Source organism: Stegodyphus dumicola, chromosome 5, assembly GCF_044657685.1.
Source record: "Stegodyphus dumicola isolate Sdum_Otavi_A_Nest chromosome 5, ASM4465768v1".
Taxonomy (NCBI): domain Eukaryota; kingdom Metazoa; phylum Arthropoda; class Arachnida; order Araneae; family Eresidae; genus Stegodyphus; species Stegodyphus dumicola.
Genome location: NC_140772.1, coordinates 191,704,091 through 191,730,014, shown reverse-complemented (window position 1 = coordinate 191,730,014; position 25,924 = coordinate 191,704,091). Strand labels below are relative to the sequence as shown.

The 25,924-nt window shown below is 30.2% G+C and overlaps 1 protein-coding gene across 5 annotated transcripts in view; it reads right to left on the bottom strand.

The window, feature by feature from the left end:
• Positions 1-1,788: 1,788 nt before the first annotated feature.
• The window catches only part of LOC118189713 (paired box protein Pax-6-like), a 259,790-nt gene continuing 235,654 nt past the window's right edge, over positions 1,789-25,924 (bottom strand). For 4 of the 5 annotated variants that reach the window (XM_085817499.1, XM_085817501.1, XM_085817502.1 and 1 more), the window contains 5 exons: positions 17,686-17,829; positions 16,965-17,047; positions 14,843-15,036; positions 10,791-11,020; positions 1,789-7,105 (listed from right to left, as the gene is read on the bottom strand). In XM_085817499.1, coding sequence (XP_085673625.1) covers positions 7,011-7,105; positions 10,791-11,020; positions 14,843-15,036; positions 16,965-17,047; positions 17,686-17,829 — 746 coding nt within the window. In that variant the 3' untranslated portion in view covers positions 1,789-7,010. The remainder of the gene's footprint in view (positions 7,106-10,790; positions 11,021-14,842; positions 15,037-16,964; positions 17,048-17,685; positions 17,830-25,924) is intronic. The other variant, XM_085817500.1, reaches the window with a different exon arrangement.

Sequence of the window (25,924 nt, the reverse complement as noted above, 5' to 3'; positions counted from 1 at the left end):
ACTATAGCTAACGTCACCAAACCTACAGTTCTTTTCTGGGCCTTGGAAAAGTTCGAGGTCCACTTTTTTCCGAAAACAAATAGCTAATATCAGAGATAATAAATAAAAACTCTGAAAACGCTGATTTAAGCCCTCATTTTTCCGAATGGCAACGGTTTCGCACCCTGGAGATAAAAATGTGCTTTCTTTTCGAGAAGTGTTGCCACTGCTGGCTTTCAAGATTTTGTTAATAAAAAATTCCGAAGTTTGACAATGAAATAAAAATAGCTTTGCCAAACATTAAATACATTATTTTCAATTCCAAAAATTCGTGAGAAGCCATTTCGATTATTCCCATCTTCTTATAACATTAATCAGCCGAGATATTAATTAAAATGTGTGAAAACACTAATTTACGCGCTCATTTTTCCGTGTGGCAACAGCCTCGCGCGTTGGAGATAAAAAAGTTTTTTTATCTCGAAAAGGTTTGCTACTGCTCGCTTTAAAATCGTAGGGTTTTTAAATCAAATATTTGTAAGTTTTACAAAATCTCTTTAAATAAAAAATGCCTGTTTGTGTATTTGTTTGTTCGTTTTACTGATTTTTGATCAATTATGATCAATATTTTGAAACATTTAATGGACTAAAATTGAATGTAGGTGAAATATTGGATGGAACTTGAGCTTTTACGACCATTTGATTAGAAAGACGAAAATCATTAAAAACTGGGTGCCATTGTTGCTGATATAATGAGAGAGAATTAGTTTATTTTCTATCGAAATTTTTATGTGGGTTCCATATCGCATCAAACTGAAAAATGTATGACAATGAATCGTGTTTTTTGCATCGTTAGTCCATTCGAAATTACTATTGTTAATGCTAAAAGAACTAAATTAGATTGCTATTATTAAATTACTATTATCTGAACTAAATTACTACGAAGTTCATCGTAAAATTCAACTCTATTTTACAAATCTATATCCATTTTTCTAAGAACATTTCTAGATTTCATAAATCTATCCATTTCTAGTTGTAGAGCGTCTAAAACCATAAAATAAGAGTAATTCCATCTAGGATTTGTTTCCTTGGGGCCAGCGTGACAATGAAACATGAATCAGTAACATTGCTTAAACAAGACCGATTTCCCTTATAAATATTTTAGGAACTTATATTTTCTACGCACATAGTGATATTGTAACTTATATTTGTGTACGTGTGTGTCTATGTAAATGCAAAAATAAAATCGTATGTAATAACTTTAGGAATATAATGGAGCAGTTTACCAAACAGAAAAGGTGGGAAAAGCTTGAAAATTTACTCTATGGTCTTTAATAATTCACTGGACGAAGGTATGACCTTTCTAGACTTTATCTCTAGACGTCTCTAGAACATACACTTATCTATTTCTAGTCTTTACCATACACGGAGCCTTTTTATTCGAAACAAAAAAAAAAAAAAAAAAAAAAAAAAAAAAAAACAAAAAAACCAAAAAAAAAAAAAAGTTAATTTATTATTAATATTTATTAAAATCAGTTAAAATACTAATTTTCGAAAGAATAATTATAGCAAATTATTCTTTCAAATTCAAGTTCTTAAATTATTTATAATTAAGTGCAAATTTAATAAGAATATGTACATGTATAAATATGAGCATTAAATAAACATTCAGTTATATTAAGTAATAGGGCATCTCCTTATGGCGCTTTGTAACTTTGAATGTTGTAAGATAAATGTATATTTAAAGTTCCGTTTCGAGAATGTAATATATTTCCGAAGAAAGGAAATAATATATGAATGAAAGACGATAAATCAAGTGAAGTACAAAGTTTATTACAAACGATACACACAAAGCACTTGAAATGAAATTCGTCGACGTAACTTAACAGGTCGTATCTATGCATCTATAATATCATAATTTTATGTATATATATATATATATTATACAATCGTTCTTGAAAAAGGAATGATAGTTCTCTCTTGTTTTTCTCTCGCGACGTCTTGCGCCATGAAACTGAGGAAGACCACTTTTGTGTTTGACGATTGAATGCTCTTGCTACAATAAGCAAGTCCCACGAATTTCATAAATAATATTTTTAAAAAAATCACACTATTTACACTATATTACTCACTATACACAAATTTCATTTGCCGATAAAATAATCTAAATTGAATTTAAAAAATCAGAAAAGAGAAGGATTCCCAAGTTGCATTTTAAAAATTTATTTGAGTTAATAATTTAATTATTTGAATTTCTTTGAAAGGTTTTCAAATTTCGTGCTTTTTTTTCCTCTTATTAATAATTTATTTAAATATGTAATACAAATTTGTTTACTTGCTTCAGACAGACAATATAATATTTCGTTTAAGTGGGCTTAAATGTACAACACCTTTGCATTAAAATACAAAATACTGTAGAAACTGTTTGATAAAGTAATCCATTTCGTAAATTTTCCAAAGCCTTCTTTCAAGTTAAAAAGCACTTATGATGAAGCAAGTGTTTAATTTAGTACATATTACAATTAAGTTCACATTGATATCAATTAGATATAAATCATTTTATGAAAAGTAACTTTAAGACCTAATTAAAGCATGATTATTTGTACGATCGTTTTTATGAATGTTTGATGGAACTTATGAACTCCATCAACTGTGGACTTTCTGAACTTTATTTTTAATGAAACTTCATTTTATTTTTAGTCCTTTATTCCTCTTTCATGTAAATGCGTTTGAAAAAGTATACTTTTAAATCCTGTATTATAACATTAAAAATGTAATTAATCTGGATATTATAATTTAAAATTAAAATAAATCTAGTTAATGATAAATGTGGGGCGATACCTGCTAACCATTAGTAAAGATCAGATGTCTCCCTTCATCGTCAACTGAACTGAACTGATACGAACATTTCCCTTACGTTATTGATGTACGGGAAAAATGGGACTTTGAATATGCAGTTGTTATGTATATCTTAATGTATGTTTTCAATGCGTTACAAAATTTTTCACTGATACGCACTAAAAATATTTCATAATATTGTATTTATAGTTATATTGGTCAGAAAACTTTATTAATACATTTACATCGTTCTTATATTTCAAATTCTTTCTGAAAATGTTTTTATTTACTTTTTGAGCCTACCGGGAAGAAAAAAATATTTAAAATAACAGGTAAGTATTTTTTTATTATTTTCATTATTTTCTTCTAAGTGAAAATTTAAATTTTGCTTAAAAGAGATTATTGCGTTTTAAATCATTTGTCATGGTATATTTTTAATTTGATTCATCAATGCTGTCGTGGCTTGCATAAAAACGACTCGTTGATAGTTTTTGTACAGCAAAACTGTCCTCCTAAATTTATCTAAATTTTAATTTAAAATTAAAATAAATACCTAAATTCTCTTAATGTATATCAACAAAAGTCTTACTGTTTCTAAACTAGATTAATAGAAGATGTGTAGGTCTTTATTTCTTTTTCGATTTAGAGATACATATTCTAGCTTTTGAATACTAGCTGCAATCGCAAAAAATAAGCAAATTATAGTAAAATTTTAAAGAATGGAAAAATTAAAAAGAAGGAATATAATTTGTGCGCAATTAATTATTGAGGAGTTCTGGACAATCTTCGGTTTATTTAAGGAATATGCATGTCTTCTGATGAATTTGATACAACAATTATGTTTTCTTAATTCTTTTCACCAGTTTCAGCTATGTTGGAAAAGAAAACTAATGACTAAATTAACAGTGATTACTAAAATATTTGAACTAGTTACCTAGAATCTTTGAAATACTTATAGAAAGATATTTAACTGGAATTTTTTGTTTTCCCGCCTGTACTCGCTGTTACGGAGTCAAAAACTTAATAATTAGACGCTGTTAAGTTTACTTCTTGTAATGCCACTATCAAATAGTAATTTATTGTAAGCAAAAACGTAATTGTCCTGTCCTTATCGTCTCTGTGACTCGCCAGATTTAACACTTTCTTGGCCCTAAAGTGAAATTTTACTTTAAAAAGAATAGTTTACAAGAGTATTAAAAATTAAGGAAGATTTCATGAGAAAATTAAAGAATACTTCAACAATTTATTTCTTCAAAATAACCAGAAGCTTCAGTGATGTGAAGCTTCGTAAATGTTCTGCATATGTTTTCCTGGAGGCATTACTGCTATTTAGATTCCTAAAATAGTAGGAAGATTAATAAGATAAATATTAGATTTTAGAGAATAAGGTATAGATTTAGATTTTCATTTATAAGAATCTATGAGATCTTTTGAATGAAATAACAACTTAATGTTCTAAATTATAGGCTTGAAATATTTAAAATGTATGTTTAGAAAATGCCCATTTTTTATTTTTAGGTCATTATTTTACATTGTACTTTCAATATCGAAAGTCAGAATTTTTTAAAAAACCCAATTTAAATTTGACATTGCTTTGTGTTTCGAACCAAGATTTCCTATAGCAATTTTAGCAAGCAAATTATATTACCTTCGAAACATTATTAACATATCTAATATTCACAATACATATTTTGATTTATATAATTTTTAAACCAAACGTTAATATCAAGAGGCCAAAAAAATCAAATACTGTTGTTATACCTTATTCATTTATGGTATTATGTTGGTATTTTTAAACATTTATAAAATATTTGCACCCAGAAAAGTTCATTTTGAAATACTTATATTAAATAAGGTAATAATTTTAGTATTTCAGCTCTATTCAATGTTTTGAAGTTTAATTTAGTTTCAGATATTTCTCAATTTAGTTTTGAATGTAATTATTTGAATGTAATGAAGAATTTAATTATTTTTCTTATAAATTTTATAAAATTTAAAATATAAGTATATCTTCCTTCTCTATTCCAAAATATACTGATACCAAAATGTAACTTAAAATAAACCAACATAAATTTATGGTTTCATGTATCATTTTCATATCAATATTTTTACAAGAACATAGCGAGTGTTTTCATTTTACAATTAACACTGATATATTCTACTAGGAAAATAAACTTTTTCTACGTGGAAAAATAAAAGCAATCATGTTGACAGATTATTTCTAATTAGTATTCTTGGAAGAAAGTCTAAGCGCCGAAGCATCTGTTTTTAAAATCCTATGAAGCGTATAAATATTAAATAGTTAAGTTTTAATATGTAATCCTGTGCGCAAGTAATGGTATATTCGACATCGTGATCACATTAAAATGTACAAGATTGGACGACTCCTTATGGCACAAATCATATTTTATAGTGATTGTTTACATAATCAGAAATGTTTATATTACATACATATCTAATATACATGGCATATGAATATTTTATCTCTTCTTGCAATTTGCTGAAACGGTAGAAGCAAATTTTGGCACATCAGATAACAGCAGCCTAGTCGTCTTTTATTATTTCAAGTAAACATCACCATATCACAGATTTCAAATTCTTCTCTCAATTTGTCTAGGGAACCATGTGTGTATGACAAAGATTGCCGTTCATGTATTGCTATAATAATCAAGAACACAAATTTTTATAATCAGAAAGTTTCTGGACCTAACAATTTTTATAATCAATGCGTTTTTTGGCTTTGTTTCGTAATTTATATAGAAAATTCTTCAGTTATAATAAGATGAATTATAAAATATGTTTTTATAAAATTCGTATAACTTAAAACAAACCGGAAGGAATTTATTTTTAAAATTAAGATGATCTACAAAATGCTAAAACAACCTAATTAAGCTATTTAAAAAAAAATATGTTCTATTGAAAAGCGATAAAATTTAATATTTTATCTTACGGATTTAAAAAAAATTAAGTTATAAAATTCAATTTTTTTTTTTTTATCAGAAAATTATTTTAAGTTTTTTTTTTTTTAAACAAAAATAAAATAAATTCTAAATCCAGTCATGTTTCATAAAAAGATTTTAAGTTATAAACTTTAAAGTATAAATCTTGTACATTTTTAATTAATAAAAGGTAATAAAAATTTCAATTTCATAAGAATTAATAATTAAAAATAGTCCCATTAAATTTTATCTTTGCATAGTTTTTTTTTCCTTCATTGAAAATTAAATCATGCAAATTATAAGTTTTTGAATTTTAACGAAAGACTTAGACTTTTTAACTAAGGGCTCATGCGGATTTACAGTTTGAGTTTATACAATAAAAATGCAAGCAACTATTTTCTTTACAAATGGTAAGAGAATAGGTATACTATTTGATCATTAACTAAAATGTACACATAATTTTATGAAAGAATATATTATTTAGTTAAATGCAACTCAAATAATTACTGTAGGATTAGAAATACGTTTTGTGTAAAATTACATAGGCAGCAATTGAAAATCTATACTTTTAGCATTAGTTGTTGACTCGGCAAACACAAGGGAATAATTTAATTCAACAGTAATTAGCATCCTGTTACATTCGTCAAATCAAAAAACGTGATTTTAACGTGTTATGGAATTAATTTTATACAGTTACATATAAATGTGGTTATAAAATAAATATAAATACGTCATATAAAACTTATTTTGATTAAAGTAATCAATTAAAAATATTTAAGACATAAAGCAAGAATTTCCTTCTTTTGTAAATTTCTTCAGCACATTCTTGACTCAATTAAAAATCAATAATAAATGCATAACCATTTTTGAATATGATATATTTGAAACTAGAGTCCCTTATTGCTTAGTTCAACTAATGCTGAAAAGCAGGCATTATTTACTTTTTCAAATATGGAAATGTTTTCATAAAACTTCTGAACTGGAACCCGTTTTCTAATTGTATTAAATGCATGTTTGTTACAGCAATTAGTGAAAATCACCGTTAATGATTTCGAGAGTTAATGCCAGTTAATGGCGAAAGCTTTTTTGTTTTAAGTGATGAAGTTTCTCCTTTAAAATTTTTCATTGATTGTTTGTTTGCTGCTGTTGTAAATTGTTTCTAATGTCCTCGTAAATTCCTTTCATGCATTTCTGCCTCTCTTCTGATTGCAGCCACAGACAGACGAGGTCGCTGGAGTCTGTGGTGGCAGGATGACGTCACTGCAGCCTAGTCCAGTAGTTCGATGCCATATTCAAGTCATTGGATTGTCCAGGAACCTGGACAGGGACTGAGACTCCTGGAGATATTAAACCTAAAAAAAAAAAAAAAAAAAAAAAAAATTGTTATATTTCCAAATTTTACACTTGAATATTTTCCCAAATTTTCAAACGTTACCATTCACAAACATAGAACTTCCTCATTTTTTAACTTATAGTAAAGAACTGAACGTTGAAGATATTGATGGGAAATATGCTTAAAAATAAGCCAACTAATAAAAACCAATTAAAAAACTTTAATTTAGTTAAAAATGATGTAAAAGAATGTAAAATAGCTCTTATGACATATTTTTGTGAAGCTTGAAACATACAAATGTTGTCAGGCAGGTGACAGGTGGAAGCGGGTCCGGACAGCAGAGCGGCTTAGATACACTAATTGGGTATTTTCCGGATCCCGCAACTGTTTAGTGCAACAGCTCCGGCGCCCCACAAGGAACGCATGATGAGTCTAATGTTGTACGGCGGTAAAATAACTAATCTAATAAAAATCAAATGAGTAAAACTGAAGAAGCGAAAAAATGAATTTTCCTACATAGGGTTTGTTGCCTATCATGTTAATTTATTTGCACTTATAGATCTGTCGCTAGCTTTTTTTTTTTTTTTTTTTTTTTTTTTTTCCCTATTAGTTGCAATTTATATTACTTTTCCATCTTCTAAAAAATTATTTTGAAAAACAAATTTTTTTTAAACATACTGATATAATTTAATCCATTGAATTAAGGTAGTAATAAAATTGCCTTCATTCAGTCGATTACATCCTATGATATGTAAAAAAAAAATTTAAATGCTTCCTTTTATAGATTTATTACACAATCTACGGCTCTTGCTTGGTTTATTTACTCACATACTGCTAGCTCTTTACAAGTATTCATAGTTAATTATATTTTTGTCTAAAATTTTCAGCCTCATTTATTCATCTTGCTTTTTTCCCCGCGTATTTCTAGTCACGCAGGAATGGAGATTACAGCTTTGTAATCGTATATTAAACATTTATTAGTTCATTACTTTTCTTTTTCCCTAAATTTGCCAAATTACATAAGCTATACATTCAGAGATGTGACTGGTAATAATTGACACTGAATGTCATACGATCTCTCCCTCCTCTCAAAGAGATAGAAAATGATAGACAATTTTTATTATCCATGGATTTTATATACATGGAGTTTTATATATATATATGTACAGGGTGAATATATATATGTTGGCGTGAGCATCGGCCCTTTTTTATAAACCATTTGCAATCCGATCTAGCGCCTTGCCTTTTGCGTTCCGTCCAGACTTTCTATAATGAATATTGCTTGTATAACTGCGTTATATCACCCCATAAAGTTTTGAGCACTTTTTCAGATTCACCCCGTATATATGTAAAGAGTGCTAAAAAGATGATAAATAGAAATTTAAAAGTGGGATGGATTCAATGCATTTGGATTCTCACTCTAGGGCATGAATGACTATTTCATTAGCTTACGCCACCTCAGAAGAGAAAAATACATCGTTCCATTTTATAGTCTTCAGCCACACAAGACTTGCATTCGTTTAGGCATATTTAGTTTCACATGAACACAAATGAAGAGTTTGCTATAAATTATGCATCAGACTAAATCAAGTTGAAATCATATCGCCGTCATATTTTCTAAATTTGAATTGGAAGATCAGAAATAGGCAAACAGTTTTAACCGAAATATCGCCACTTGTTAGAAAATTCTGACCCGGATTAAAAGTTTTAGAGGCTCCAAGCACTTAAAAGATTATGGTGCTCCCATCACTCCTCATATTTGCGCCAATGTTTTTCCCTCCATTTCTTCTCTCTTGTTCTTAGTCTAACTGCACCATGGAATCATCTTTTCATGGTAAAATTGGCAGTATGAAATTTTTGTGGTGCCGACTTTCTTAAATACATGTAAGCGCATGCACATTTTTTAAAGGTTAATCCAGCTGTGAAAAACTGCAAAGGTTGCAAAAAGCGATAAAAAGAATTCGGTGATGAACATAAATAAAATATGCTCATTATTTTGTAAAATTAAAAAAAATTAACTAAAAGTTTAAAATAAAGTGTTTTTATATCTCAGTCAATTCTTTGACTATGCTGATCACAAGTACGAGTATATCCATCAAGTTGCGATCTTGAACAATTTTTTGAAACGCGTGTTTTGCATCTAATAACAGCAGACATTTACAAAGAAAAATATTGTAAATACTAAAATTTAGCATCTTAGAAATTTGTAAACTTTTTAAACTCCTAATTAAGAATACCTTTATTTAGTAATTTACTTGGCTAGTGAAACTTTTTTCCCTGCCTTTGATTTAAAGATTTATGCAATTTTCATGTATTTCTAACCGAATCCATTCACTCTTTAAAATGGTAAGTAACTCTTGGGATTTAAAAGCCCACCAACGACCAAGCAGTTAAGTCTGCTGAACACTGATCTTTCCACCTGGTTCAAATTCCAGCGAATACACAGCCCGCATGGCGTACTCGGCGTCTTACCATTGTGTAACATAAATACGAATTAATTTTCGTTAAAAAGGTCGCCATTAAGCCCTTCCTTATCTTAAGCAGACAGCCTTATTCAAATGATCAAAACAAACCAAATCGTGTAATGTAACTTCGATATTTTTTTTTTCCAATGGCGGATTGTGAACAATTACAAATGTAACCCAGTTCATTAATCTATACAAGGCCGGATGTGGTGGTCTCTTTATTATGGAGGCACCTAATAGGTGGGCCACCATCGCCTTTCCCATGAAGGGACGGACAGTTACGACCCTGCCTTCTCCGGGATTCGAACTCAGGCCCTTCGGCATCGCAGTACCTTCCCTGACCACCATACCCACTGGGCGGCTGTAACTTCGATATAATTTGATTCATAAATTGTAAGCAATTTTCATAGAACAGGACACTTGGACAGATGATTCTAACTATATAGTTTAATGCGAGGCGAGTATTAACTAACATTCATCGAAAATATGCAGGAGATATCAATGGGAAATGTTCAACTGAAGGTTCTTGTAAATTCTTTTAGGGATTTATTTTATATTATCAAGAGAACGAACTTATTTTTCGAGAAAGACGGGACGTTTTATACAGCAGGATTCAGAATGCTCCCTTCATGGACTGTACCATATCATTTCAGAAGGCAACGATAAATTTAACCCAGCACCATACAATAAACTTAAGAAACAATTTACCAGATAGTATTCAGCAGAATCTTAATAATCTCTTTGTAGACAACTAGATCAGCAGAGTAAAAATCTAAACAAGTTGAGTACTAATTTAATGTCCAACCGAAAAAGGCCTTCTGCCACTGCCAAAAATATTTCTGCTGATTGATGTTTTGAAACAAAATAGGAATAACGATCAAAATTTACTTTCTATGCGAAATAAAAGAGCATTAGTTCATTTCTTTTGCTTAATTTACGCCTCGTTTTGCTGTTATATATTTCATTAAGTGAAGTTTTCTGTATTTTTCTCCTGATAAAATTAAATATCTTGTTGAAAAGAACTGTTTTGGAAACGATTCCTTTTTAAAGCAATCTAAGTCTCCTATAAAGCTATGTTTACAAAATGCTATTTAAAAACACATCTCCCGCTCTACTCAGAGGATACCTGCATATCAACTGCAAAACAGTTCAGTCAGAAATTCTGTGCTAAAACACAGGCAGAGGTAGCTGTAGTTTAGAAGCAATTATGATGGAATTTCAGTGTAATCCAATCATTACCTGTTGATGCTGCGCTGCCATTGTTGACACTGGGGAATTGGCTGTTGACGGGTTGCATGACATGCGGTTGCGCCGTGGGGCAGGCCGGCCGCGTGTAGTTACCGAGGGACAGGGGATCGTAACTCCTCGCACTCCCCGGGGGCAACATACACGAGTACGTTGTCGTCTGTTGCTGCAGGCAAGAGCTGGGTGTCATGTTCGTGGAGTAGGTGGGCATTGTGGGTATCGTACTGCAAAGAAAGAAAAGTAGTTGAATATTAGAGTAAATAATACTAATAAAATTTAAAATAATTAATTAAATAAGGGAAAATAAATTTAAAATAATTAATTTAAAAATATAAAATTAAAATCTGAAGGTTTCAGATTTTAAATTACGTCCAAAGGAGCGTTTTTTTAGCTTTTGGTGTGCTACCTTTATTTATAAAATATCATGTTCTTTGCACTTAAACCATAAAATTCAGTTCAATAGCAGTGTCGCAAAATAATTTTAAAATAAGCATATCTTTAGAATTTCCGATACACAGTTCTGCGCGCTGAAGATAAAAAGGGTTTTTTTCCCCTCCCGTAGAGTGTTGCCATTGCTCACTTTTAAATCATTGACTTTGTTAATCAAAAATTCGTTAAAGTTTCATAAAATATGAAATCGATTATAAAACAAATTCCAAATTTCAAGTTTGGTCTTCCACATGCTCAGATTCGTAGGAGGATTACGTCATTCTAATTTCGATGGCTCTAGGAACCGTTGCTTTATCACAATGCGAGAAATATACATATATTTATGCATATTTTTCATTATTTATTTTTTTCAAATATAATGCGGTTTCTAACATTTGATGGAAACAGTTTAAAAAGTTAAACGGACATGTATAGTCTTTCAATGCAAAATCGCAAAACGAAAACTGTAAGTCCTTCAACGACAAAGGCCCTTTGGACTAATAATATGACAATAATAAAAAAACTAATTAATAAGAGCTTCTCACTGATACTAGAAATTATAAATAAAGTATTGCTTATTAGAATAGATTTCATATGTACGTTTTTAAATGAAAACATAATACTACTAAAATTGGAAAAGAGTAAAATTAAAGCATAAACAGACAGAAAATATTTCTTTTCAATCTAAAGACCAAGTCTGTTCTATAAAGTATAGACACACTGACAGACGAAATCTGTTGTCTAGAGTACAGATACACTGACAGACGAAGTCTGTTGTAAAGAGTACAGATATACTGACGAAAGTATTGAGTCGAAATACTTATTGAAATGACGAAATAAATTTCGACTGAAAACTTTTGTCATAGTATTTCGGCTATCAGACAACCTGAAACTGTGCGGCTCCTTTTAGTAAAAAATTAACTGCTAATTTTGCTCACTAATTAATTATACTTTTTTTAAAATTTGAGATCATTGTATAGCTACTTTTTCTCCCGACTTAGACAAACATTACGTTATCAGTATTAGCATGTGACATACATTTTTACACCAATGCATTATAACTTGTTTCAGCGTAAGAAATTTTGTTCACGCTTTCAAATCTGCACAGAAATTTTGTTATTACTCAGAACAATAAAAGATTTAAAATTATTAAAACGGGTTTTAAAGTCGATGTACTAATCTATTTTTTAATAAAGTGGCAAAATTCAACTAGGTTTTGAATTAAATTTCAATAAATTTTCTCTCACAGTAAATGTTTTGCTCTGGGGGAACACTTTCGTTATATTTTACAGATCAGAATTATCAGCAAATCACTCGAGCTATATAAATATACTGACATAATAGTTATATTACATTTGTATGTAAAATGTTCCACTTCGCACAATGATGCACTTTTGAAAGTTGTTGTTTTCAGGTGTGCGACCTTTTTTCTCCTCAGAAGAAACTGAATATTTGCTTAAAATCAATTGCTCTGAGACTTATTTTTTTTTCAAACAATAACAGTAACTCGAATATCGCGAGCCAAAGTATTTAGGACTCTAGTTTTTGTACACTTAATTGTACTGCGTCAACTAAAACTTTAATATGTGATAAGATTGTGAATACGATCGTAATTATAATTTCTAAGCCAATTTTTTCATGAAAATAAAATAAAAAAAAATAATAATAATAATTAAAAAAAAAAAAAAAACTAGAATTTTCTAAAACTGATGATGATCTTTTCGTTTTTACTGCTAAAACTTGTTACTTTACCTGATTTCTTTTTTGATTATGTTTCTGTTGATGCTGCACTCAAGCTATATATTTGTATAAGTATTCAAAACTGTTGTAATATGAATTTTCTTGGATTTCAAACAAACGAAATGGGAAATTGAGCTTTTAATATTCTTCAGTTTGTACTTCGAATCCGGTCATTTTGCTAAAAAGTCGACTTCATTTCATACTTTCGTATTCCATGCATTCATCTTTTTATCCAGAACTCAACTAAAGGCTGTTGTAGAGGTTCTTTTTATCTGGAGTAAGCGGTTAAAAAGTTTTCATCTCAACGCTAGGAAAAAATACTCTTTCTTTTTGAGCGGTTATGAGAATTCAGTTGTTATTTCATTCTTTACATCGTTTAGCTATAAAATTCCACGTATATTATATATCGTAAAAATGTCGCCTTGTCTTTAAAAAAAAAAAATCGCTGTTTAAAGTAATGAGCGATATTCTAATTTATACGTACAAAGAATAGTATTTGAACAGCAAATGTTTCATGAACGTAAAGATTCGTGATAAAATAATACCATTGCTAACAAAACACAACTAACTGAAGGGATGCTGATCAGGTATATGAGTATTTACAAAAAAGCATAAAAGAAAAATGGAATATGAAAGATAATTTAAAAATAAATCGATAGAAGAAAATTACGGAGAAACAAGTAATTATAAGAAAGAAGAAGAAAGGATTTAAAAGTGCTTAAAGGAAATCAAAATAGGCAAAAATATTTACTTTAGATTGGCCTAGATTTTGAATAAAACTTCAGAATAATTGGATTAGGTTTAAATTTTGAATAAATCGATTTCAAGGACAGTCAGGCACAAATCCCTCTAGTTAAAAAAAAAATGTTTCGTTTCTGAAGAAGAGGAGGCTGCGTTATGTTTAATCGCCCTCAAAATCGAAGAAGTTTTGTTCAAAATTATGCCAGTTTAAGATTGCTTTTTTTCCTAATTTTAAATTTTGTATTCGTATGTTTTTCTCTCAGTTATAGGAAAGCTTTAGAAAAAATAATTTGAAAAATTATTGATGCATTATTTAAAATAGTATTGTAAATTTTCAAAAAATAGAGAGTCGTTTGGTTATATCGATACAGGAGCTCGAAAATTGTGCAGCGCCCTTAATGAGATTCTAACTTTGGACCTCCCGAATTCGCATCGAGCGGGCTTCTAGTTACGAAGTTGATGCGAAGAAGCACGCTCGATACGAAGTTACTTCTTAACTAGTTATTAAGATTAGTTATGAAGACTAGTTTCGAAGGCTACGTAACGACTAGTTACGTATGCATACGGAAAAGACGAAGAATAAGAAGATATGATTTAAAAATGAGAAGGAAAAAAGAAAATACATATAACATTAGGTAATATATATATATATATATATATATAAAACAAATAAATGTAAAATAATTTATATATATATATATAAAATTAAGTAGGTACAGAAATAAATATAAAATTCAATTGTTATTTTTAATATTCAAACTTAAAAATAGCAACCGAAATTCAAAAATAATAAAGTGCCCAAAAGTGTTCAAAGGAAAATATTTGAAATAATGAATCGATAGGTAATAATTAATTATGAAACAAAAAAAGTAACAATAAAAATCCTAAACTATAAATTGTGTAGAAATGCACTAATAACTACTATATTAACTGCAATTCTAAGGAAGAAATGCAATACTTATGGTTCAAAATAAGTGAAAGAAACAAATAATTAGAGAAAATTGAAATTAATCGGTTATATGAATCATTTTTAGTTTAAATGAACAAGGGAAAATGCTTTACAGAATTGAAGAAACAATGCAGTTATATGCAGAGTAGTGCGAGAAAATAGAGAAGAATCCAAAAAGTATACGAACCCACACCTGTATGTCTCTGCCATGCTTGCCATGGGTTGTCCTATGCTAGGGTAGAGAGAATTAGGGAAGCCCGTGTTGAGAGGAAGTCGCCCGGGCGCCGTGCTCACTGACGCCGCTGCTTGTTCGGCCGCTCTCCGCTGATTTCGAAGCTTTTCCTCTCGCCGCCATTTCGCCCTGCGGTTCGAGAACCAAACCTGTCGAGAAGCAAATAATTATGGTTTCTGAGAAAAATAGAGCTCTATTGTGGATGTTTAAATTTGATCTCAGAAAAATAATAGAAATGCTTAAAGATATCTTTATCTATTCTTGAATGTAAAAACACTCAAACTTATATTTCATTGAATTAGAGTGATTTTTCATTAAATTGTTGCTCGAAAACAATAACTTTTTTTCCAATCGCAGTGCAGAGGGAACATATTGAATTGAGTGATATATTTATTGTCTTCAAATTATTTTGTATTGTACATTAATAAACATGTCAAACATATTCATTAACTTAGTAATTATACATCTCAATATTCTGTATCTTTATATATTTAATAGCAAATTTAATTTTGATGGACGTGCTATCTATTTGGGGCTTTAATGATAGCCCACTTAATATTTTAAAAATGGGGTGTATCTTGGAGATTTATGTTATGTCCTTTAAAAAAATAGTAAATATGAGAAATATGAATTATCTATGATCCTGTTAGAGACACTTAAAAACATTTTTAAACATGTACCCGAAGAAACCAAAAATAATAAATAATTTTAAGCATATAATCTAAACTTCTTTATTTCTTTTATATATATATATATATATATATATATATTTATTTGTGTAAATAACTGAGCGTAGATGGGGTTATAGCAAATTAAGCATGTCTCTTCTAAATCACTAAAATATTACTGTGAAACTATTGCGACACTTATGTTGATAATTAAAATGGTTTAGCTACTGCATTATAGAAAATTTTGTTGAGTTACATAAATATTGTATTGTTACATTTTTCGATCTTTGCCAATAATAATGCTACAAAAGATACACAAAAGCTGCATAGTAGACTACCGATTAACTCGAAACATATTAACCAAAACTTGTCTTAAAAAAATGTTAAGTTTGCTGCAGAACTATGGGAAAATCATTATCACAAATCATTAAGAAGAATGCAAAATTTCAGTGAGAAATACAAAAACAGAAAATACTTGCGATAACAGCAGTAGTAACAGAGAGCGTAACAGTTGGTAAGAATTGTTTTAAGCAGCAACAATGTAAAATTTAATTTTACATAACCTGGTATACAAAAATACTGCTAAATCATGAATTAAACATAAACTGCTAAATTGCAAAAGTAATTTAAGTTTTTAATCTTTTGCTTCCCATCAAGAGGCAAAAGAAATATTGACATTGATCTTCCTGTTCCGAAGTGTGTTCTTGTTTTGAATGCTAATTTAATTTAAGTAACGTCATTAAGTTATTCTCCAACTTAAAATGCTTAGAAATATAAACGAATTATTAATAATATATTTTCTGTTAACTACAAATATGAGTTATCATTTTTTTAACTACTGTCGGATTAACCGTGATTTTAGTTAACCGTGGACATTGTTCTTAGTATTACATCGGTTAATTGAGAACTTATTGTTTATGCAATCTTCTGCGATTTTTCTCAGAAAGAATGTTGCTAATATTTCAGAAATCAATATGCTTGTTTAATGTAAGTTATTTATGAAAATTTATCCAAAACTAATAAGCAAAAAGAAAATCGTAAAAGCAGTTATAAATGAACAACAAAAATGTGACTTCTAAATAAAAGTAAATAAAATTATATTTTAGTTATATATTAAATAGTACTACTTAATTCATTCGATAGCAGAATTTAACGTATAGCATTTTCTGTAACTAGTAAACTATTACCAATATTGTCCAAATGTCGTCCGTTGGCTTTTTCTTACACCGTTGGCTTCTTAAGGGAAAGCCAATGGACTACATTTCTTTAAATGAAGTTCAAAAATTATTATATAATAAGCTTCTAAGTATTAAATACAACATCGATTCAGGAAAAATCTTAACTGCTTGGTACAGCATAATTTAAGTATAGGATGATGTAAATCTCAAAACCAAGAATAGTTATCATACCTGTATTCTTGCTTCAGGGAGATCAATTTTTGCTGCCAACCTCTCTCTAGCAAAAACATCGGGATAGTGCGTTCGCTCGAATTCTAAATTTAAAAAAAAAAGATAAAATTGTAAAGTAAATTTTTTATGGAATAAAATGTTTTCCAGAAAGTAATAACTATTTGATTAAAAGTTACCGTAGCAAGAATAGTAATTAGTGAAACAGAAAAAATATGGCAACGCTAAGATGATTACGATTTCATTTTTACAATCGCAGAGAATAGATTGGTTTAAAAATAAAGGTGATCATAAAGGTGATCGCAATGCAAAAGTAACCCTTTGTAACTTAAGCAGAAGTTCTAAGTTATGCTCTGGCGTTATCAACTTCCTGTTGCCTCTATTCGTCTCCTCTTCTTTCTCCGTATGAAATGTTTTGTTTTTATTCTGTGACATTCGTTAATTTTTTTTTAACTTTCAGTGTAATTAAATATTCTTAGACAGAATTATGGGTACTCATGAGAATTCTAGATACATAGCAGCTTTTAATTTAAAATAAACGTTAGTGTGTAATAATATTGACGATCGTTTAATGAAATTAAATAGTCAGTCAGTCATTCACAACATATAAAAGAGTGTCTGAATGAAAGATTACATTATTGGTGAATTTTGAAAGTAAACTGCTCTGAGTTACACTACCATACTACCTCTGTTACAGCAACGCAAATATTGATAACAGTATTACCTTTCTCGAGAGCTTCTATCTGTTCTGGTGTAAAAGATGTCCTGTTCCTCTGGAGTTTCCTCTTCAGTCGTAACCTAGCTGCGGAATCCTCCTCACCGCTACCACTTTGATCGCTAGGGGTGGAGGCTTCTGTTACACTACCTTCTGTAAAGATTAAACATTTAGTTTAGCACCTTTATCAACAGATCTAGAAAGAAGTCTAATAGTATTTTAACACCGATGCAAAGCATACACTTTACTTCTAATCAAAGAAGTATCACATTGTAGATTCGAATGTTGTGCAAGTCGACTGATAATGTAGAATATTTCTAACACTGTTTTATTAATAAAAGAACTTAAAAACAAATTGCAAAAATACCTGAAAGGTTTCATATTTTAAATCACGTCCAAAGAGGCAGTTTTTTAACATTTTGTCTGTTACCTTTATTTATTAAATATCACGTTCTTCGCACTTAAACCATAAAATTCAGTTCAAGAGTAATATCGCAAAATAGTTTTAAATTTAGCATATCTTTAGAATTTCCGATACAGAGTCTCGCATGCTGGAGATAATTTTTGTTCCTGTACAACGTTGCCATTGCTCGCCTTGAAATTCTTGAGTTTGTTAATCAAAAATTTGTTAATGTTTTACACAATAGGAAATCGATAATAAAACAAATTCCAAATTTCAAATTTGGGCTTCCACATGGCGATATTCGCAGTAGGAATTCGTCATTCAAAATTCGATGGCTCTATATACCGTTGTTTTATCACAATGCGAGAAATATACATACCTTTATGGAGATTTTTCATTATTTAATTTCTTCAAATATAATGCAGGACTCTAACATTGGGTGGCAAAAGTTTGAAAAGTGAAACGGACATTTATGGTGAACCAACGCAAAATCGCAAAACGAAAACAATAGTCCTTCAGGAACAAAGCCCCTTTGGACTAATGAGATCTCATCTTGCTTAATAATTAATTTCACGTCAATCAGCTTAATTTTTTTAAATGCAATGGTACAATTAATTTTTGGATACTCTATATAATTAGTCAAAATCAGCAATGTCATGTACCATTTGTTGAGTACCTTCCTTTACAGATAATTCTTAAGTTTGTTAAATTACCATCGCCAAAAGACAATAGCAGTTTGTTTTCTCCCTGTGTTTTTTTCAGTAAATCAGTTCTTTCCCTTCCTAAAGCGGATTGCAAAGCCAGACTTGAAAGACATTCAGCGGTGCTAACTGTCAACCAGAAGCGGTCAGCATGCTTCCCTGAATCGCGGAAAGTTCGTAACGATTTTTAAGGAGTCGAAATAAAAAGTTATATAGATATCTGCGCGAAAAGAAATATAGATAGATGTGTATCTAGGGAAAGGGTATAGCTATATATATAAATGAGGAGAATGTCAACTGTTTTCTGCCATCTGTTTTTTTAAAAAATATTTTTCCCCTCATGGAATGTCGCTTTCTAACGATAAACGTAGGAATAATATTGCTTTTTTATCATTATTATTTTTTTTTATTTTTGCTTTGTATGTTTTAAGGAATGTGGCTGCGTCCGATGAAGAAAACGATTTCGATTCTAACCGCGGGAGCATTTCGATTTCCAATGGATGTCCTTGGTGAAATTTTATTTTTGTCATGTTTATTTTCCCTTCCTTGTTTGGGGAATGGGGGAAAGAAAAGGAGGGGAGGGGAATCGTGATGATGATGATTGTGACAGTGGTTCCGTCGTTACGCCCGATATAGGCAGGGCTTATTTTATTTTATTTTTTTGCTCCATTTTTCAATTTCAAACTCCCCACTCGCTTCTCGTCACCGTTCCTGTATTACTTCGTTTTTATCTTCCTTTTGAAACAGTTGTTTGTACTTTGTAGAGAATTATCGGAACTTCGATCACCGAATCGGCGACAGAAAATATCTTAGAGGGGAGAGAAATATTTACTTTTCCAAGAATTATATGCAGTCTGTATATAGATATTCTTTGTGCGGTTTATGCATTTGTTTCATTAAAACAAGCTGGGATTGAGATTAATGAATATACCTAAAATTGGTAAATTTTATTAAAAAATTGTCCATATAAAGAACATATTGCAAACAAAATTAATCATAAACAATATTCTCATCATATTCTAATGCAAACAGGAATTTATTCCTTCGAATTATAAATAACACGAAGAAATTATGTACGGCAAAGATTTTAGCAAGCCTTTCAGTCAAATATATTTTTAACTGCATAAAATTAGAACATTTTTATTGGTTCTTGCGCAATTTAAAAATAGTTTGATAATGTATATTCATACCAGGTTTTCGTATCATGTAAAACAATTAATCAAATGAATAATTTTTTCTGTGAATAGGTCAATGTCCAAATTTTCCCCTACACCTTACAATGTACAATTTTATTATTCCACTGTTTTTATACAATTCGCTTAATTTAAAATCACATTTATTTGTAATGTTTATAATTAAATTTATGAAGACAATTATAATAATTAAGCCATATCCCATCATTTATGCCTAATTCTTTTATTCTTTCATGATTTTCGTAATGCATAAAACTCACATGAGCTATGCTATCTTAGAAGGCCCTCTATAGCTACAGGTAATTCCGCGAACGGGCTGGCTGCATGGGAGTTTTCGTGGTTTTCCCCATGTGTAACGCGTATACGAGCCATTTTCCTTTGGAAAGTCCTCCACGAAGGCATCCCTCCTCTTTGCCAGATAGCCCTAGTACGCTTTGCCGTAATTAAGTAAACCAAACCAAACTGTAGCTACAGGTAGAACTGTAGAATTGAAGTAGTAGATTGTAGGTAGAAATGTAGGAACTGTAGGGAGGGTTCAATTTCACTGTTGGTCGTAGAGTCCTATCTCACTAACTGTAAAGTTAAGTCCCAAATTTTATGGAGAACACTCCGGAGGACGGATCTCCTTTCCCGCAAACCTTTTGAGAGGACTTGAACTCGCCAGTATTTCAAGTGCTCTCATGCCATGCAGACGCATTTATAAACATCTATGCCTTCTTCAGTATTCAAACCCAGGTCCGATGATCTGAAAGTCAACACTGGTAATCATTTTATCTATCAGGACGGCGAAGGACCTCCCTTCCTTGGTATAGATACTCCCTTAAAATACTTCACTCTAATTATGCAATCAGGCAATTTATTTATTTATAGAAAGGATGCTAAACTCAGCAACTTCTTTCATTAACTAAATTTAAAGCAGAGGTTATAAGATATAATTTCAAACAAGGCGACTGAAAATATACTTAAAAATATCATAATCTTGATGGGAAAGGGGGACAAGTAGATTCTGCAATTAATATAATATATTTTCAATGAATATGAGAACAAAAAAATTCGAAAGTATGTGACAAAAATCTCATACATCAAATGGAAACCTAGTAGTGAAAAGGTTCCAGAATCTGCAATGGCAACAGTCGGATGGGCCGGTTAATACTTTCTCTGAATTTCCTCATAACTATATATAGAGACATATTTAAGCAGTGCAGAAATATAGCAAAGAGTAATAGAGTGACGAGAGTGACGTATACTTTATTTAAATTATCATATATGTATTGCATATTGATGTCTTGCAATCTACAGGAAGTAAAAGCATCAGCGTAACTTCACAATAAATAGGGCAAGGCCCTTAATGCACATATCTCAGAGAAAATATTGCTGATGAATTAAGAAATAATTTTCACTGAGGAATCTAAAGGAGTTATACTGTTTCAACTTGATTATAGATTTTAAAGAGAAAAGTTTAATACGTTGGTAGTACAATCTTCAGTAGTGCACTTAACTGAACCAAAATAAAAGTTATCAACCATATAAGATAAAAATATCTTAGCTGAAGAAATATTAAAAATTTTTAATTTCTTACTTCTATTTATTATGCAGATATTCAGAAACATACACGTACTCCCACTCAGAATCAGAATCCAATTCAACAAATATATCACAAAATAATTTCAAAATGAAGCATATCTTTAGCATTTTCGATACACAATCTCGCGCGCTGGAGACAAAAAAGTTTTTTTTTTTTTTTTTTTTTTTTAATTGTACAGTGTTCAATGTCAATCGCTCGCTTTGAAATCATCGAGTTCGTTAATCAAAAATTCGTTAAAGTTTTACAAAATATGAAATCGATAGTAAAACAAATTTGAAATTCCAAATAAGGCTTCCAGATGCCCATATTCGGTGGAAGATTACATAATTCAACATTTGATGTCTATAGGTACCGTTGTTTTATCCCAATGCAAGAAACACACATATATTTATGGAGATTCTTCATTATTTAATTTTTTTTAATTCAACACAGGGCGATAATATTTGGTCTCAACAATTTGAAAAGTGACCCGACATTTATAGTGAATCAACGCAAAATGCCAAAACGAAATTAATAGCCCTTCAGGGCAAATTGTCCCTTTTAACTAAAAAAAAAATATTAACTTTGGAAAATTTTGAAGTTTTTTCACTGTAACCGTGACCGTGAAAGCTCTATTGTTTTACGTCACCATAATCTTAAGCTCATTCCTTCAAATAACAATATTCGAAAGTTCATTCCGTTTAATTGCGTGGATAGGCCGCTAGGGATTCATATATGGGAAAAGTGTTTTTATGACTATTCTCTAGTTACTCCAATGTCAATTAATTTTATTGTATAAAATTCTCTGGACGATTAATTCCTTAAATTCATCCATTAAATTTATACAGATTAACACAACAAAAAACAGCTATTTATTTTTCTTTTATTTATTCATTATTCTAAAGCATAATTTTTATTTTAAAGCCTTCTAAATCAATTAACTAAGCATGATATAAATTAATCTTAGGTTACTTTCTAATTAACCTCCCTCTTATATTACTTTCTAATGTACGAAAATGCATATTAAATTCTGAAGTTGTTAGAGGTAAAATTTGCTTGCATAAAATTGCAAGATTTTTTTTAAACAGTGCGACTCATTTAATGTATATATGTGTGCAAGAAAAAAGAAATGGATACTTTCTGCAGTATCTGGCTTCGAAGGAAAAAAAATTCTATATCCTAGAGATCCAGTTCTACATAGTGGAAGATCAGAGGGTCAAAGATAGCCTTTGGTTCATTATTTGACCCCTCTCTCCCAAGTGAGGTCAAGAATAGGTTGCCTGAGGATAAGGGCAAAGTCCCTGGTTACCATGGAGACGCTCTTTCAGTGTGGTCAGCATCTTCAGATATGTCGTCCAGAAGCGTTCGATCTTTGTTTCGCAATCTAACCGCACTAGAGGACATATTTCGTCTTCAGAATCAAGTAACAGTATGTTACAGAGTGCGGAAAAATTGCATCGTAATTTGTTCCCAAAAATGTCAGTTCATATACAATACAAATCTGCATTTGCACGCACAGGGACGTACAGTTGCATAGATACAGAAGCAAAAACAGCGGAACTATATATATATATATATATATAAAGGAGACTTACAATGAATTTGGATGTTCAAAAAATTCAAATAATTGCACTGTTTTCTTTTGCAAGACAAATACTTATTACTGGTAATGAATGTGAGGGTAGTTTTCTGATTTTCTTCTAACACATTTTTTAAATAAAGACTACTTAGAAATTTCAAAAATTTAAGATTTTAAAAAGTTCAAAAATTAGTCTTCAAAATTTTAAACATTTTTACTTCCTTGTACGAAGTAAAAAGGAAGTATTGTAATCGCGAAAAGTTTTAGGCAACATATTTCAACGAAAATATCCATTTTGACCGCTATCGAATGCAATTTAACGATGTTTTTGCGTGATATCTGTATGTAAGGACAGAATAAAATACTCTTTTCCTTCAAAAAAATTATAAAACTGCTTTAAAATTAATTCTGAAGAGATTTTTCGTGGCGTCTATACGAACGTATGTACGTACGTATCTCGCATAACACAAAAACGAGCAGCCTCAGAATGTTGAAATTTTGTATATAGGACTGCTATAACATGTAGATGTGCACTTCGCATTTTCGTTGCAATCTACCGCACCAAACGTATATAAATATATTTATATATATTCCCACTCTATTACCCGGCTCAGTGATCTCAGTTTCTTTACTCTTATATGTTTGTAAATTGTACATTTTTGGCTTTAAAAATGATTGAATTATGTTGTTTCTATCTTCCGGTTAAGGATTTTATGCCTTTAGTAAACCTGTGTGCAACATTTTTAAAATTATCAGCAATTTTAAAGTTGTTTAATTGCCGCTAAGCCTGTTTTTAATGGCGGCCATTGATGTTTACATTTGAAACAGGAGACTAGTGGATTTGTTGCCAATCTAGAGAAACTTAGCTTCCCAACAACAAAGATAACGCATTCATTTATTATTGCTAATTAAATCATGCTTAATTCTTTCTGGAATTTTTTCGAGGAAATAAGCGTTTGAGATTTACTTCGTAATTTTTAATATAGATCTTTTGAGTTTTTATGCATTTTTGCCTTCTCGCGAAGTGAGAACTGAATTAATTAAATGAGAAATACTCAATCGTCTGTGAAAAACTGTTTCTTTTTTTGTTTTGTTTGCTTAATTTCTTTTATACATAGTTCTAGCTTTATTATAGTATTTGAATAGAACATGTGGCAACGATTAGATAATTCTTTAAATGATATACATTTTGTACATTCTGAGTTATAATATGAATGAAATATAATACTGTTAATTAAACCTAGCGCCAGAGTGTCGCTATGGTAAACAAAGTGAATTTTAAAGAATGCATTTATTCTATTGTGGTTTATGCACTGTCGGCGAAGTAGGTTTAATTCAATATAATAAGTTTAAATAAAATGCAAGAAAAAATGCGTATAATTTAATATTCCGTACAAGGAAGTCATGTGGTGTACACATCAGATTTTTTATTTAAAGTGTTGTGTTTTATTTCATTTTTAGCTTTGTCACTGAAGGACTATTGTTTCGTTTTGCGATTTTGCGTTGAATCACTATAAATGTCCGTTTCACGTTTCAAACTGTTGCCACCAAATGTTAGAGTCCTGCATTGTATTTGAAGGAAATAAATAATGAAAAATCTGCATATATATATGTATATTTCTCGCATTGTGATAAAACAACGCTACCTACAGCCATCGAATTTTGAATGACGTAATCCTCCTACGAATATGGGCATGTGGAAGACCAAATTTGAAATTTGGAATTTGTTTTATGATCGATTTCATATTTTGTAAAACTTTAACAAACTTAAGGTTTTCAAAGCGAGCAATGGCAACACTCCACGGGGGAAAAATTTTTTTTTTATCTCCAGCGCGCGGACTGTGTATCCGAAATCCTAAAGATATGCTCATTTAAAAATAATTTTGCAATATTGCTGTTAAATTGAATTTTATGGTTTAAGTGCAAAGAACATTTAATAAATAAAGGTAACACACAAAAGGTAAAAAAAAAAAAAAAAAAAAAAATGTTCCTTTGGGCGTAATGTAAAATCTGAAAGATATCCGTTTTTTTTTTTTTTTTTTTTTTTTTTTGTTGTTGTTGTTGTTAATTATTTGCCTGTATCAAATGCCTAATATAAATTAACCTTTAAATGCGCTATCTGTTATAGGACAATATTTCTTGCCAAGCTAGGGAAATCTCCCCGTTGTTTAGTCTACTTTTTTGAAAGAAAAATTGATAAAAATTGAAAAATTAAATAAAAAGAAAAGCTGAAAAGTTTCAAATTTTAAATTACGCCCAAAGGGGCGTTTTCTTAACATTTTGTCTGTTACCTTTATTTATTAAATTATTAGCGCTGGAGATAATTTTCTTTTTTTTTTTTTTTTTTTTTTTTTTTTTCCTGTACAACGTTACCATTGCTCGCTTTGAAATGCTTGAGTTTGTTAATCAAAAATTCGTTAAAGTTTTACAAAATATGAAATCGATCATAAAACAATTTCCAAATTTCAAGTTTGGTCTTCCACATACCCATATTCGTAGGAGAATTACGTGATTTAAAATCTGATGGCTCTATGTAACGTTGTTTTATCACAATGCGAGAAATATACATACATTTATGCAGATTTTTCATTATTTAATTTCTTCAAATATAATGCAGGACTCTAACATTTGGTGGCAACAGTTTGAAAAGTGAAACGGACATTTATAGTGAACCATCGCAAAACGAAAACAATGGTCCTTGAGGGACAAAGCCCTTTGGACTAATAAAGTATAATGTATTAGCAGAAAGACAAGGGCAAACAATCCGAATAATTAGAATTTTGGTTATATGAAGTCTGGACAACTAGA